Source organism: Anser cygnoides, chromosome 29 (assembly GCF_040182565.1).
Source record: "Anser cygnoides isolate HZ-2024a breed goose chromosome 29, Taihu_goose_T2T_genome, whole genome shotgun sequence".
NCBI classification, from domain to species: domain Eukaryota; kingdom Metazoa; phylum Chordata; class Aves; order Anseriformes; family Anatidae; genus Anser; species Anser cygnoides.
Genome location: NC_089901.1, coordinates 3,658,688 through 3,673,024, shown reverse-complemented (window position 1 = coordinate 3,673,024; position 14,337 = coordinate 3,658,688). Strand labels below are relative to the sequence as shown.

The window sequence follows — 14,337 nt, the reverse complement described above, 5'->3', positions numbered from 1 at the left end:
CCTAGCGGAGGGGAGGGGGAATCGGGGGTTAATTAGAGAGGGAGGGTAAAGGGGGGTAATTAAAGGCGGGGGGGGTTAGGGAGGGGAATAGGGACGCGCTCCCCAGGTGGGGGCGGAGGGCCCTGCCCAAGGCTGGGCACCGTGGGCCCGAAAGTGGCTATTTTGTCCTCTAAAAAAAAAATATAAAAAAATGAAGAAAAATTATAAAAAACGGGGATTTTGACCCAAAGGGGAGGCGGGAGTCAGGCTGCAAAGGGGGGCTGGGGGTGGGAGGGGGGCGCGGAGCTGCTCCGCTCACCCATGTGCTGACATCGCGACCACCGTGATGACATCACAACGTCTGCAATGACATCACGACATCCGCGATGACATCACGACATCCACGATGACATCATGGCTACTGCGATGACATCACGGAGAGCGTGATGACATCACGGCCACAGCGCTGACATCACGGACCCGACCTCACGCCGCCACCCCTCTTCCAGGGGGTGGGAGCCGGTGATGCAACGACCGACAACCCCCCTGCGCCCCCCTCCCCCAAGCCCCCCGAATTTCCCCAAATCCCCCCAAATTCACCCCAAATCCCCCCTCGAAAACCCGGCGCAAGCCTCCCGCGGCGGCGCGGCGCGTGGCTGGGGGCAGCCTCCTTCCTTCCCAGCGGGAACTTTTGAGAGGAGCCCTGCACGCAGCACTTCCAGGTGAAAGGGAAGCGCTGCCCGGACACGGAGCCGAGCGGCTAACGAACCCAGACGCTAACGAGCCGAGCGGCTGACGAGCCGAGCGGCTAACGAGCCACGCTCCCTCGCGGGGGATCCCTTCCCGAGCCGGCTCCGCGGCGGCGTCCGGCCATCCGCCCGGGTACGACCACCGCGTCCCCGGGGCTTCGGCAGCAGCCGGCTCCACGCTCCCGGCGGGGTTTTTAACGTTTTCTCCCCCAATTTCAGGGCAGGAGGCGATGGCGGCGGAGGCGAGCGCCCGGCGGCCGGCTCCCTTCTCCCAGAGGCGCCCCAAGGCCGAGGAGGGCGGCGAGCCGCGGCCCAAGGAGGAGGCGGCCGACGAGCCGCTGCCCCTCGCCGCCCAGCCCTACCCGCAGACCCTGCCCGGTACGTGCGCCTTTTGGGCTCGTTTCCCCCCAAAAACCGACCCCAGGCCCCAAAAACCGACCCCAGGTGCGCCTACGGGGGCCGCGGCGCCGTCCGAGCAGCAGGGCTGGAGAAGCACCCGGGAGGCGGAGGGGGTTGGGGTGGCCGGTCCTCGGGGGAACGGGGAAGTTTTGGGTTCGTGGTGGTCCTCGGAGGAAAATTCACTTTTTTTGTATCTGTCCTCAAAGGAAAGTTGATTTTTTTTTGTGCCTGTCCTCGGAGGAACGTTGAGGTTTTTAGCTCCCGTTGGTCCTCAGAGAAATGTTGAGTTTTTGTGCCTGTCCTCAGAGGACCGTTGAGGTTTTTGGGTTCATGGTGGGCTTCAGAAGAACATTGAATTTTTTGGTTTATGTCGGTGTCGTCTGCCCCTAAAGAAACGTTGAATTTTTTTGTGTTTGCCCTCAGAGAAACGGTGAGTTTTTGGGTTCACGGTGGTCCTCAGAAGACCGTTGAATTTTTTGGTTCACGTTTAATTTTTTTGCGTTTGTCCTCAGAATAACCTTTTTTGGTTCGTGTTGGTCCTCAGGACGTCGTTTTTTCGGTTTGCGTTGGTGCCGCGTCTGTCCTCGGAGGAACGTTGAGTGTTTTGGTTTGCTTCTCCTCCGAAGAACGTTGGTTTTTGGTTCACGTCGGTGTCACGTTTTTCCTCAGAGAAACACTGAGGCTTTCGGTTTGCGTTGGTCCTCGGAAGCGTTGAGTCTTGCGCGTTGGTCCTCGGAAGCGTTGAGTCTTGCGCGTTGGTCCTCGGAAGCGTTGAGTCTTGCGCGTTGGTCCTCGGAAGCGTTGAGTCTTGCGCGTTGGTCCTCGGAAGCGTTGAGTCTTGCGCGTTGGTCCTCGGAAGCGTTGAGTCTTGCGCGTTGGTCCTCGGAAGCGCTGACTTTTTTGGCCTGTGCTCACCCCCAGAGGAACGCTCAATGGCTTTGTTTGTGCTTGCCCTCAGAGGACGTCCCCGCGGCCTTCGGCACGTACGGCGTGGCGGCCAGCCTGGGGCCGGCGGCGGCGCGGCGGCGCAGAGAGAAGAGCAGCGGGCAGGAGGGCGCGGGCGGCGGGCTCTACGTCGACCGCCGCAAGTCCAAGGTGTGGAACTACTACACCAAGCTGGGCGACGCCTACGTGGAGTGCAACGTCTGCAAGAAGCAGCTCTCCTTCCACAACAGCACCACCACCATGCGCGAGCACCTGGTGAGGAAGCACAGCATCCGCGACACGCCGCTGGCACAGCTCAAGGACGACCAGAGCCCCGAGCCCGAGGCGGCGGCGCACGAGGCGAAGCGGCCGCGGCAGACGCCGCCGGAGAGCGGCCCCTACCACGGCGCGCCCTGCTCCGACGCCAGGGCCGAGGTGATCCTGGAGCTGGTGCTGGAGATGATCTTCCGCGACCTGCACCCGCTCTCCGTGGTGCGGGACAAAGGCTTCGGGCTCCTCCTCGGCTACCTGGAGCCCGCCTTCGCCCTGCCGGCGCCGGCGCGGCTCGCCGGCATGCTGCGGCACCGCTACGGCGCGGTCAAGCAGCGCGTGGAGCGCTACCTGCAGACGGCGCAGGCCCTCGTGGTGTGCCTGGAGCGGTGGGCGTCGCGGCTGGGCCACAGCTACCTGAGCATCTCCGCCAGCTTCATCGACGGCGAGTGGCGGCGCGCGCGGTGCCTGATGGAGACGCAGCGAGCGCGCCGGGACGAGGGCGAGGGCGCTCTGGGGGAGAAGCTGCGCGCCGTGCTGGCCGAGTTCGGGCTGCCCAGCCAGGCGGTGTTCTGCGTGGTGCACGACAGCCCGCAGCCGCCGGCGGCGGCGGCGCACGGCTGGGCCGGCCTCTGCTGCGCCGCTCGCGTCCTCCACCTCTGCATCGAGGCGGGGCTGGAGGTGGAGCAGGTGCAGGAGGCGCTGAGCGGCGCCCGGGGCATCGTCAGGTTCTTCGAGCGGGACGCCAAGGCCAGCGGCTGCCTGACCAGCAAGCTGGAGGCCCTCAACAAGTCCCAGCTGAAACTGGTGCTGGACGCGGGCTCGCGCTGGATAACCACCATGGAGATGTGCGAGAGCCTCCTGGAGCTCAAGTGGGCCATCCTGTCGGTGCTGGAGGAGCACCCCCGCGGCGCGGCGGCCGTCCAGAGCCTGGCCGACCACCAGTGGAAGCTCCTGCAGGACCTGGTGGCGGTGCTGAGGACCATCAAGATCGCCGCCTCCTTCCTGCGCGAGGAGCAGAACGCCTCCGTGTCCGCCCTCATGCCCTGCGTCCACGGCATCGTCGCCGCCATCGGGCAGCAGGCGGAGGAGGCCGGCGCGGCCGTCAGGACGGTGGTGGGCAACATCCGCGCGGAGCTGACGCGGCGCTGGGGGCTGGCCGAGGAGGAGAAGGTGCTGGAGAGCCCGGCCGTCATCGCCTCCTTCCTGGACCCGCGCTTCAAGGAGCTGAGGTTCCTGAGCCCCGGCCTGAGAAGCGAGCTGCACCGCAGGGTCAAGACGATGCTGTCGCAGGCCTTCGGCCACCAGTCCCCGCCCGGCGCCCGCTCCCGGGCGCCCGGCTCGGGGTACAAAGCCGAGGGCGAGGCCCCCAAGGAGCGAAGCGCGGGCGCCCCGTCGCACAGCATGTACGACATCCTCCTGGGCGAGGACCCGACCGAGAGCATGCCCGAGATCCACCAGCAGCTGGAGAACTACATCGTGGAGCCGCTCTGCAAGCGCAGCACCGACCCGCTGGACTGGTGGAGGAGCAACGAGCACCGCTTCCCGGCCGTGGCCAGGCTGAGCAGGCAGTACCTCGCCGTGCCCGCCACCGCCGTGCCGCCCGACCAAGCCTTCGCCGCCGGCGAGAGCGCCCTGCAGCACCGCCGGGCCGTGCTGGCGCCGGAGAACCTGCACCAAATCCTCTTCCTCCACCAGAACTTCGACTTGCTGGAGCCGAGGAGGAGCGGGCAGCGAAACCCGCGCTAGCGGGCGCGCCGAGCTCGTGGCCCCGGGCGCTGCTCCGCCTTCCCGCCCACGCCTCCTCGTCGCCACTCCGGCGACCCCCGCGGCGAGGAGCGAGCTCGGGGGGAGGCGCGAAGGCGCGCGGGGCTCGGCGAGGAGCTCTGCTCGGCCCTTGCTGTGCCACGAGGCCGGGGCTGAGGCCGGGGAGGGAAGGAGCGCCGGCAAACCGGCCGATTCCGCGCCGGAGCGGTCGCGAGGCTCCGCTGCCAGCCTTCGAGAGGGATTCTGGAAAAGCGTCGACGCCTGCTCGCCACCCGGCGGCCCGCCGAAGCGCACGTGCTTGCCTTGGGCACGACACGAGTTGCTTCAAGCGTTTAATTACTCGTGGGGTAACCAGCGAGGGCGCCCCAAGAAGCCGTACAGCTGCTCTCGAGAACCCGCTTTAATTAGCCGAGCAGAAGGCACACGAACGAACGCGACGCACCGGCGCAGCGGAGGCGCTCCAGGTCTGCGACGCAGCGCAGGGCTCTCGTTCCACGGCGAAACGCGCCATCGAACGCGTTTTTTAACACGTTTTAACCGCTCCTGAACGCCGCGACCGCTTCCCCACGGCCTCCTTGCCACAACCAAACCTCGAGACCCCCACCGGAAAGCGGGGGCCCAGTGCACCCGGACCCGGAGCCTCTGGCCTCGGTACGACAGCAGTCCTGCAGCCGCCAACGACCGCGGCGTTCTTCCGCCCGCGCACGATCCCAAGCCGGTGCCAGGCGCGCGCTTCATTTAGCGGGCGTCGGTGCAGCGTCGGCGCAAGGCGGGGCGTTCGATGCCTTCGCGGGTCCCTCCGTCAAACTCGGCACCAACCGCCGGTGCTAAACGCTGAGAAAACCCAAACAAGCTTTCCAACCGCGCCGCGCGCCCGAAGCCGCGGCTTTTCCTCCCAAAACCCTTCGGGCGGCGCTCCCCGTGGGCGCTACACGCTCCCCTCACGTCTCCGCCGAGTGCTGGTCCACGGCAGGAAGAGCTTCTCAGGGCGCCGCCGCGCCGCCCGCGGCTCCTCCGAGCTCCGCAGCCGCTGGGAGGCCGGCGAGGAGGCCCCGGGGGAGGCCGCCGGCCTCGCGGCTACTCTGAAAGCACGGCCCCCCAGGCCCCGGCGGCGGAGGGGCCTTCGTCCGGCCCGGCCCGGCCTTGGAGGTGGTGCTCCAAGGGCCAGGGGACCCTCAGCAGGGGCTCCGCGGGCGGGCGGTGGCGCTTCATGTGGGCGTTGCGGCCTTTGATCTTGTCGAACACCCTGGAAGGTGGGGAAAGAGACTCGTGGCGGCCCTCGCCGTCAGCCGAGCGCCCCGGGAGCAGGGCTGCCGGAGGGAAGGCTGCCGCCGAACCTCTCGCACTCCCTGCAGGGAAACGACTCCTGGTCGCCCGCGCGGCCGGACGCGTGGGGAGGCTCGCCGGGACCGCCGGCACCGGGGGGCACCTTCCTACAGCTCCTCTGCTTCGGCAGCAGGCGCTGCCTCTTCCTCGGGCTGCCGGCGGCCTGCGGACGGGACGGCCTTCGTTAGCCTCGCCTTCCCGCCAGGAACACGGTCGGGGGGCGGCTAATTAAAAATATTGCCCTGAAAACTCTCTAAATCGCCCGAGAAATGAGAGGGCGGGACAAAAGCACGAAGGCCGACGTCAGCGGGCTGAAAACCTGGGGGGCCGGGGAGGAAACACGGGCGGGGGGGAGCGACACCGACACCGCCGGAGGCGAGGGGGGCTCCGTCCTCCGGAGCCTGCGCAGGGCTCGAAGCCCACCGCCAGCACCGGGCGGTTTTCCAGCCCCCGGCACACAAAAAGCCCTCTTTCACCCAAAAAAGAGGAGCGGCAGCAGAGCCGAACCGGGAGCGCCCCGGCCCCGCGCTCCGCCCGCGCTGCGGAGCCGCACCTCGCGTCAACCCCCCGGTCCCTCTACCTTTTCTTCAGCCTCTTCCACCTCATCCTTGTCTCTCCTGGCTTTTTTGTCTATTACGTGAGCCCGACCGTGGTCAAACTTTATTTTTTTTTTCCAGATATAGTAATACTCAACACACTGGGCCACATTCTTAGTCTGAATCTAACGTGAGAGAAACAGAAGCAGTGCGTGAGGGAGGCGCCGCAGCAGGACGCCGCGGGCGGCGACGCGACCTTCCCCCGGCGGTTGCCTTCCCCTCCGGTTATCCCGGCGCCCCCCTGGGAGCTCCGGGCTCAGCACGGAGCAAAAGGCTGAGGGGGGGGAGCTGGGAGGGCACCCAGCACCTTCCGCACAGCCCAAACACCTCCGCCCTGCCGCAGCCCCGCGGGTGTCTCGCTCCCCTGCGGGTCGGGGCACCCAGCGCCCGGCCTTTTTAGCAAGGCACGCGATTCGAGGGAAAAAAACGGGAATAATCTGGAAATCTGGCTTTGGGTGAAGGCTGCCAGCGCGGCCTCTGACCGAGAGGAAGGGAGCCGTCGGTGCTAAAAAGCCATGAAACCCCAAAGCACGTCGCGGGCTTGTCTGGCTACTGCTAGCGCCACGGATCCGCGCTTGCTCCCTCCCCCTCGAGGTCACCGCCCAGACAAAGCACGCCCTGGAGCGCCGCCGGTGACGGGGATTATTATTATTTTGGGGAGCTGTCCACTGGCGCCGGTTGTTCCGGAGCAGAGCCCTGCTGGTTCCCGCCTTCCCGAACGAGTTTGAGCCCCGCCGGGGTTCAACCGTCCCCCCCCCGGCGTCCTCCGCCACCGCCTGGCCCGGCGGGGCACGGGGCAGGAGGGAGCGGCGCGGGCTCGTCCCGGGGCCGCCCCCGGCTCGAGGCTTTACCTTCTTCTGGATGAGGTAAAAATCCTTCCCGTGCACGCAGAGAGCCCTCCTGAACTGCTGCCTCTCGGCGGGCGTCCAGCTGTCGGCACCTGGCGACGAGCGGCAGGAGGCAAGGCGTTGGCGCCACGCGGGCCCGCGCCCCCCGGACCCCCCCTTGGAGCGCGGCGGGCGGGCGCCGGCTCCGCTCACCTGCGTAGCGGTAATTGGCCAGGGGGTGGGATTCCGGCTTCTGAGCCCCCCCGAACAGCAGCACCTCCAGGGCCTCCTGCGGGAGGGAAACAGGAGCCTTCAGCTCCCCCCCGAGGCGCAGAACCGAGGCAATTCGTCACTCGGGGCTCCTCTGTGGCTCCCCGGATCCAGCCCAGGGGGAAAACCCCGCTCCTGCTGCTCCCCGTCTCCCCCCTCAGCACCTTCAAGCCCCCCCCCAGCCCCCAGAATCGCCCCCCCAGGCAGAGCCGCAGGAGGGTCCTCGGCCCGTCCGTGCCGCAGCAGCCGCGCGGGAGCGGGAGGCACCGCGCGGCCCCGGCCCCTCACCAGGACGCTGCCTTGCGCCTCATGCAGGCAGTGCAGGGCCAGCTCCAGGTTCATTCCTCCCCCGGGCATGGCGCTGGAGCAGGCCATGTTGAGCAGAGCGGTCACTGCGAGCGCAAGGAAAACCAGAATCAAACCAGAATCAAACCAGAATCAAACCAGAATCAAACCAGAACCACGCCGAGCTCCTGCCGAGGCGCCGCGCGGAGGAACTTGGACGGCCTCAGCACCCCAGTGCCGCTGCCGCGAGCGCCGCCCGCGCAGGGAACCCCAGGAGGGAACCCCAGGAGGGAACCCCAGGAGGGAACCCCAGGAGGGAACCCCAGGAGGGAACCCCAGGAGGGAACCCCAGGAGGGAACCCAGGCGGGCGAAAAGCTGCGGTGGGAACGCGGAAATTTCGGCCTCAGAGGCAAAGTTTAGAGGAACCTCGGTCCTGAGTCTCCCGGTTCGTGGCGATGTCTCCCCAGGGCTTCCAGAGCAGAGACGCCGCCTGCTCGTCGCCGCCCGGCTGCGGCCGCTCCCGCAGGGCCGGGATCTCCGCCTGGAAGCGGCTCCCGACGTTGATGTGGCTGAAGGGAGAGGAAGAGGAGGTCAGGGGGCAGCGGCGACCGGGACCCGCCGCCCCCCGGCGCGCACACAGAGCCCGTTCTCCCCCTGCTCCCCCCCCCAAAGCGCGGTGGCCGCGCCGGGACTCACGGCTCGATGCTGATTTTGGCGCTGTCCGTCACGAGGCACAGCCCGAAGTCTCTGTCCATGCGGTCTGAGAGACGCAAAACGCCCGGGGTAAGGGGCAAACGTCCGGCGGGGGCCGCCGCTGGCTCTGCTCCAACCCCCCCCCAGCAGGCCGCCGGCCCCCCCGGGATCCCCCTCCCTCAGGATGCGCCCTCCGCGTATGAGAAATAAAAGAAAAAAAGGTTTTCTGATTGATAAAAAAATCAGGTTTCCCGATCACGAGGGTCTGGGTACCTAGCACCGCATTGAGCGGCTGCCGGGGGCCGCCAGGAGCCGAGGCCGAGCAGACGGCGCTGAAGTAGAGGCCGGATCCTTCCCGCACGGGGCTGAGCATGGGGGGCGGGGTGTAGGGGGAGCGCTGCACCAGGTCCCTCAGCAGGCGGTCCACCAGGAGGACGGGGGAGCGCAGGTTGCTCTGGAAGCGCCCCCCCGGCCCCGGCTGCGCCTCGGGGGGCGGCGGGGGGATGAGCAGGGGCTGGGGCAGCGGCCGCCTCCTCCTCCTCCTCCTCCTCCTCGCCGGCTGCGAGCCTCCCGCCGGCTCCCTCGCCGCCGCCGCGCTCTCCGTCCTGGGGCCCTGACCCCAGCCGCGCGTCAGGACCCCGCGGGGAGGGGACGGAGCCCCCCCAGCACCTCGCCCCCAGCCCCCTCAGCACATCGTGTAATGCCGCCTGGGCATTGAGGGCGGCCCCAACGCCCTCCCTGCTGCCCGGGCCGCTGCGGCCGCTCCCAGCGGCGACTCGAGCGCCCCGGGACCCACCTGGCTCCCCGCCGGCACGGGCACGGAGACGGGAATCACCAGCGGAGGCGCCGCCGGCTCCGAGGGGCCGCTGCCGGCCGCGGCTGCCGGGGTCCGCGCCGTCCCGGCCACGCCGAGCGAGCTCCTCTGAGAACAGAGAGGTTTAGGGCCAGGAACCCTCCGCGAGCGGGGTTTTGGGGAGCCGAGCTCCACTTTCAGGAGGGCAGCTCCCACCCCGAGGGGCTACGGGCAGGCTTCAGAGCCCCCCCCGTGCCCTCAATTCAAGGCTCACCGCCTGCTGCCCCTCCTCGCCGCCCCGGTGACACACGCTGCCCTCCAGGCCCTCAGCGGCACCGAAGAGCTGGCTGCAGGTCTTGCAGAGGAAAACGCTCTCGCAGCCGCTGCCATCAGCCGGAACGGCACCGCTCGGACTGCCGGGGGCGGGAGAGGGGAGAGGGAACGGGGAATTTGTGCTTGGGATTTCGGCAGCGACCCCCCGGGCTTTCCCTGCTGGAGCGTGGGACGAGAGCAGGGCCATTGCACCCCCCCCCGCAGCGTCAGCACCCTGCCCTGTCCCACAGCCGCTGCTTTTTGGGGCTGAGTTGGCTTCAGAGAGCCCCGCGCCCCTCAATTAACGCCCATTCATTAATTAGCGCAGCCCAAAGGGAGCCAGATGAAAAGGCCGCCCGAATCTCCGCCCCGAGGGAGGAGAGCCACGCCTGGCCGGCTGCTGAAACGCCCCCCAGGAGCCCTCCCAAACGCTAAATTTGGGCAGTTACAACTCAAAACTTGAGCGCGAGCTGCTCACCGTGCCGCCGCCCGGCCGCCTTCCTCCAGCGCCGCGCCGAGCCTGTAGATGTTCCCACCCTGCCGCCCGAGAAACGAGGTTTTGGTCCATTATTTCCGGGCGTTTAGCACCAGAACAAGGGCGTCGGAGCGCTCAGGACGCGCAGAGCGCGGCTCGCGGTGAGCCCTGCCCCGCCAGAACGACCGAACAGCACCCAAAGGAGCGCAGGAAGGCCGCGAGCGGCCGCGGCGCCGCACCCGAACCCACCTGGATGCGGTTGAAGATGGTGAGGCGGCGCTTCTCCGCGGGCGGCGCGGGGCCGGGCGAGGAGAAGGAGGCCATGGCCACCTGGCTCGGGGACGCCGCGGCAAGCGCCGGCTGCTTGCGGCCACCGGGGGGGCGCCAGGGCCCGGCGACGCCCCCCGGCACGTCGAGGCACTGCCAGGAGGCCGCCGGGCCTCGCCTCGCCCCATCCTCCGGAGCCTCCTGGAGGCGGGCGCGGGGCTCGGGCTGCGGAGCCAAGCGGGGCAGCTGCTGGAAGACGGCACGCAGCGGCTCCGCCGCCGGGCGCTCGCCGGCGGGAGGCAGGAGGCGCCGGGGGGTGGCCACGAGCTGCAGGAGGCTCGGCTGCGCCGGGCCCGGCCGGCCAAGGCTCTCCCAGGGGTGCTGGGCCGCCTGGAAGCCGTCCTGGGGACGGCCGGGCGCCGGCTCGCCCGAATCCGCCTCGACTTTGATGCTCCCGCCCGGTGCCGCCACGGGCGCGTTACCGGCGTTCGTTCCGGTGCAGGCGTCGGGAGGAGCGGCGCCCCGCCGGCAGAGCTGCTCCCGCTCCGCGCCGTCGCCCGCGGCCACCACGAGCCCGCCCCAGCATCCTGCCGACGTCTCCTCCGCGGGGCTCACGACGCCGCTGGCGACGCCCCAGGGCAGGAACGCGTCCGGCGGGGGCGCAGCCGGCCCGGCCGCGGGCTGCTCGCCGTGCGGCGGCGGTGCCTCGCCGGTGTCTCCGTCGCGAGGCCGCCTGGAGCCGCCGAGGCCGTGCCGCAGCTCGCGGTGGCGGCGCAGCGAGCGCTGGTCGCGGTCGCTCTCGGGGCAGGCGAGGGGCGCGGGCGCCTGGTGCGTCGGCGGCTGCCCGCTCCTGGGGGACGGGGAGGACAGGCGCTGCCTGCGGGTTCCCGATCCAAACTCACTTCGCGCCTCAGGGCGCAGCCAGCCGAAATTGCCCAAATCGCCTTGTTCCGAGCCCAAATCTGGGGCTGGCGCTTCGAGAGCTCTGTGGGGACCGCCCCAAGCGCCTCACCGGGCAGCAGCCGCGACCGCACTGAGGGTCGGGGCAAGCAGCAGAGCTCGGGGACCGCAGGAGTCCCCTGGGACCCAGCGCCTGCTGCCCCCGCGCACCCCGCTCAGCGCCCCACGTACCGGTGGTCGTGCCGCTGGAGCGCCTCGCTGCAGACAGGGCAGGCGCGCTGGCCGTGCGTCACGCCGTGCTCACCGCCGACCGCCTTCCCGCGGCAGCCACAGGCTGGAGGTGAGGTCCCGGGGCAGCCGCACCGGCACTGCGCGTCCTCCGCCGCGGGGAGCACGAGTTCTGGAGGGGGGGGGAAGAGGCGAGACCCCTCAGTTACGCTCCTTCCACGTCCCTGTTGACAAAACTCTCCTTTTTTCTGACCCTTCCCACCAGGATCTGGCCCCGGGGCTTTGGACGGCGGCGAGAGCAGAAGCCGGGTGCCGAGACGGCGGGGAGAACCCCAGATCCCCTCCGAGCAGCAAGAATCAGAGGGAAAGCCTCCAATTAATTGTGGAGCCAGAGGAAACGCAGCCCTGGATCGTTAGGAGAAGGCTCATTTTCCTGTCAGAGCGCTGTCGGCCACGGGGGTTCCTTTGGTCTGTCTCCCAGCCACCAAAAGCGCGGGGTTTGGGGTACGTTAGCAGTGAAGTTATCGTCCCCCCACGAAGGCGGCTCTCCGGACGGCCAAGCCCCTTCTGCTGAGCCCATTCCAGAGCCGATTCGGGATGGAATTAAGAAAAACGTCCCCCCTCCGCTAATGGAGACGTTTGCAAGGCGTTTAGCAAAGCTGTCGGTTTAACGCCTGCAAGTTCTCCTCTTCCAGCTGGAGAACAGCTTGCAAGGACTCTCGATTAAAAAAAATAGATAGCATGTGTTCCTATCTAGGGTGTAATTTTAAGAAAATGGGATGGAAGCAAAATTCCTGCGAAAGCAAAGCCTTCTAATAACGACCTTCTACAGCGTTAGCGACGCAAATGCCCTCTCACGGGTAAAAGCAGCACCTCAGAGGTACAAGCAGCATCTCCGAGGCGCTCAGGCTGCAGGAACGGGGACTGTTTTCAGGAAAACGACCCCAAAACCACCTGGGGGGCCGCGTGGGTGCCCACGGACTCACCGTGCTGGGGGGGCTCGGCCAGGTACAGGGAGAGCGCGCTCAGGTCGGCCTCCAGAGCACCGCCGGGCTCTGCCGGGAGGCCGGGGAGGGCGTCGAGGCCGGCGCACGTCCCGTCTGCGGGGCCGGGAGCGTCGCCGTCGGCCGGCCCAGGACCCTCGGGAAAGCCGGGGAGAGGCAGCTCCCAATTAGCGGCGCCCTCGTCGACGACGCGGCACCGCTCCATGGCCGCTGCCCGCACGCCACCTAAAAACAACACACAGAGAGAAACGGCCCTGAGAAGGGTGTGCTGCGCCCCCGCAAACCCACCGGGACCCCCCCTCGGTGGAGAAAATGGGGCTGGGGTTAGGAATTAGGGTTTTTTTCCTGAGGGAAACCCCGCTCCCAGCCCCACAAAATGCCACACACCCCCCTCCCAAGGGTACAAATAGGAATTTGGGGTCTCTCCCTGAGGTAAACGAGGCTCCTGATCCCACAAAATGCTGTGTTCCCCCTCCCGGTGCCGTAATTAGGACTGGGGGGGGCTCTCCCTGAGGTAAACCCTGCTCCTGACCCCACAAAATACTACATGCCCCACTCCCAGGGCTGCAATTAGGAATTAGGGGAGCTTTTCCTAAGATAAACCCTGCTCCCAGCCCCACAAAATGCCACATGCCGCAACCTCCCAAGGCTATAAATGGGAATTTGGGAGCTCTCCCTGAGGTAAATGTGGCTCCCGACCCCACGAAACACCACGTGCCCCCTCCTAAGGCTGTAATTAGGAACTGGGGGGGCTTTTCCTGAGGTAAACTTTGCTCCCAGCCCCAAAAAGCACCACATGCCCCATCCCAAGAACGTAATTAGGAACTGGGGGATCTTTTCCTGAGGTAAACTCTGCTCCCAGACCCACAAAACGTAAGATATCCCCTCCAAATAACGCAATTAGGAATTAGGGGGGCTTTTCCTGAGGTAAACCCCGCTCCCAGTCCCACAAAATGCCACGCGCCCCCCCCCCCCAAGGCTATAAATATGAATGTGGGGGCCCTCCCTGAGGTAAATGTGGCTCCCAACCCCACAAAACGCCCTTCCGAGGCCGTAATTCGGACGGGGGGGCTCTCCCTGAGGTAACCTCGCCCCCCCCCAAGCAGTAATTAGTTAATTGGGGTCTCCCCCTGAGGCAAACCCTGCCCCTCCCGCCCCCACCCGCCGCCGCGCGCCCCCGGCCCGTTCCTGCCCGCAGCGCTGCGCATGCGCGGGGGGAGGGGGCGCCGGGCCTCGTGCCGCCGCCCCGCACAGCGCCTGCGCGCAGGGTCACGTGGCCGGGGGAGACGAGGCGGGAGGGGGCTGAGGTGGGAAAAGGCGGGAGGAGAAGGCGGTGGCGCCATCTTGGGGACGGGCAGGGGAACGGGGGGGCGACCCTCCCGCGGTCCTTTACCTCAGAAGGAGGGGCAACGTGAGGTAAAACTCTAAGGAAAGGCCCCGCTCTTTGGCGTAAAGGGTTAAGGAAGGGTCCCCCCCCTTGAGGTAAAGGGTTAAGGGCCCCATTTGAGGTAAAATCTTAAGGAAGCCCCCCCCCATGAAGTAAAGCTTAAAAAGAAGGGCCCCCCCTTTGAGGTAAAGGTCCAATGAAAGCCCCCACCTTTTAGGTCTAGGTTTAAGGGCCCCCCTTTGAGGTAAAGGCTTAAGGAAGGGTCCCCCCCATGAGGTAAAACTCCAAGGGGAGCCCCCCACTTTGAGGTAAAGCTCCAAGGAACCCCCCGTAAGTTGAAGGTTTAAGGGGGGGGAGGCAGGGAGGTGACCGGGGGCGAAGCCACCAGGCCTGGCTCTGGGTCAGTTTGCTATCGAACTTGATTAAAATGTCAATTATTCCACTTAAAACGGGGCCGATGCCTCGCGGGACAGCTGTCGCCACCCCCCCCCGTGGCACCGCTCCTCGGGGTTGTGAGAAAACTAAGCTGCGTTTTTGCAGCAGGGAGTCACTCCGCTGTACCCCAAGGTGGCTGCGTAGTCACAACAAGGAGCACGGCTAAGTAGATAAGCGGGCAGCAGAAGGCCTCGCTGTTCCAAAACAAGGCAGAAGCTTGAGGGAAAACAGGACGAGCGGGGCGAGAACAGCAAAACAAAGATCACGAGTTCTCAAAACATGAGAAAGGAGGAATTAAAGGGTTGGAAAAAAAAAAGAAGAATTGTACATATATGGCGTAGAGGAGCGTCGAGCAGCGTGTGAACCTGTAGTACTCAGCCAATGAGGAAGCAGGGGAGGTGATCGGGCGTCAGGTAATAGGCAATAAAAGGTTACGGTTTGTTTATTAAA

The 14,337-nt window shown here is 66.8% G+C and overlaps 2 protein-coding genes across 5 annotated transcripts; one reads left to right on the top strand and one right to left on the bottom strand.

Annotated features, from left to right (window-relative positions):
* The first annotated feature begins 574 nt into the window (after positions 1-574).
* On the top strand, positions 575-4,210 carry LOC125181483 (E3 SUMO-protein ligase ZBED1-like). The gene is made up of 3 exons (XM_048056234.2): positions 575-861; positions 948-1,106; positions 2,086-4,210. The coding sequence occupies exons 2-3, from the start codon at positions 959-961 to the stop codon at positions 4,068-4,070; spliced, it is 2,133 nt and encodes a 710-aa protein (XP_047912191.2). The 5' UTR covers positions 575-861; positions 948-958; the 3' UTR covers positions 4,071-4,210.
* A 197-nt stretch (positions 4,211-4,407) lies between these two features.
* ZNF541 (zinc finger protein 541) lies at positions 4,408-13,220 on the bottom strand. 4 transcript variants are annotated; one of them, XM_066984504.1, is made up of 15 exons: positions 12,048-13,220; positions 11,065-11,233; positions 9,916-10,783; positions 9,670-9,728; positions 9,154-9,292; positions 8,883-9,008; positions 8,360-8,699; positions 8,090-8,153; positions 7,820-7,962; positions 7,396-7,499; positions 7,051-7,126; positions 6,862-6,950; positions 5,995-6,135; positions 5,426-5,577; positions 4,408-5,334 (listed from the first exon to the last, which is right to left on the bottom strand). In XM_066984504.1, exons 1-15 carry the CDS (start codon positions 12,268-12,270, stop codon positions 5,166-5,168), a joined length of 2,862 nt encoding a protein of 953 aa, XP_066840605.1. In that variant the 5' UTR covers positions 12,271-13,220; the 3' UTR covers positions 4,408-5,165. The 4 variants fall into 4 exon arrangements, with proteins under 4 accessions (XP_066840605.1, XP_066840606.1, XP_066840603.1 ...); XM_066984505.1 differs by lacking the exon at positions 5,995-6,135; XM_066984502.1 differs by lacking the exons at positions 4,408-5,334; positions 5,426-5,577 and having other exon boundaries at positions 6,009-6,950.
* Between the last annotated feature and the right edge of the window lie 1,117 nt (positions 13,221-14,337).

What these genes read in the sequence shown, in the direction of transcription:
- LOC125181483 (XM_048056234.2), top strand. Translation starts at nt 959, where the DNA reads ATGGCGGCGGAGGCGAGCGCCCGGCGGCCGGCTCCCTTCTCCCAGAGG. An exon ending in CTACCCGCAGACCCTGCCCG is followed by an intron (nt 1,107 to 2,085) that starts GTACGTGCGCCT and finishes GCTTGCCCTCAG; the next exon opens with AGGACGTCCCCGCGGCCTTC.
- ZNF541 (XM_066984502.1), bottom strand. Translation starts at nt 12,270, where the DNA reads ATGGAGCGGTGCCGCGTCGTCGACGAGGGCGCCGCTAATTGGGAGCTG. An exon ending in CCGGGAGACTCAGGACCGAG is followed by an intron (nt 7,500 to 7,819) that starts GTTCCTCTAAAC and finishes TTGCGCTCGCAG; the next exon opens with TGACCGCTCTGCTCAACATG. An exon ending in AGGCGCAAGGCAGCGTCCTG is followed by an intron (nt 7,127 to 7,395) that starts GTGAGGGGCCGG and finishes TCCCTCCCGCAG; the next exon opens with GAGGCCCTGGAGGTGCTGCT.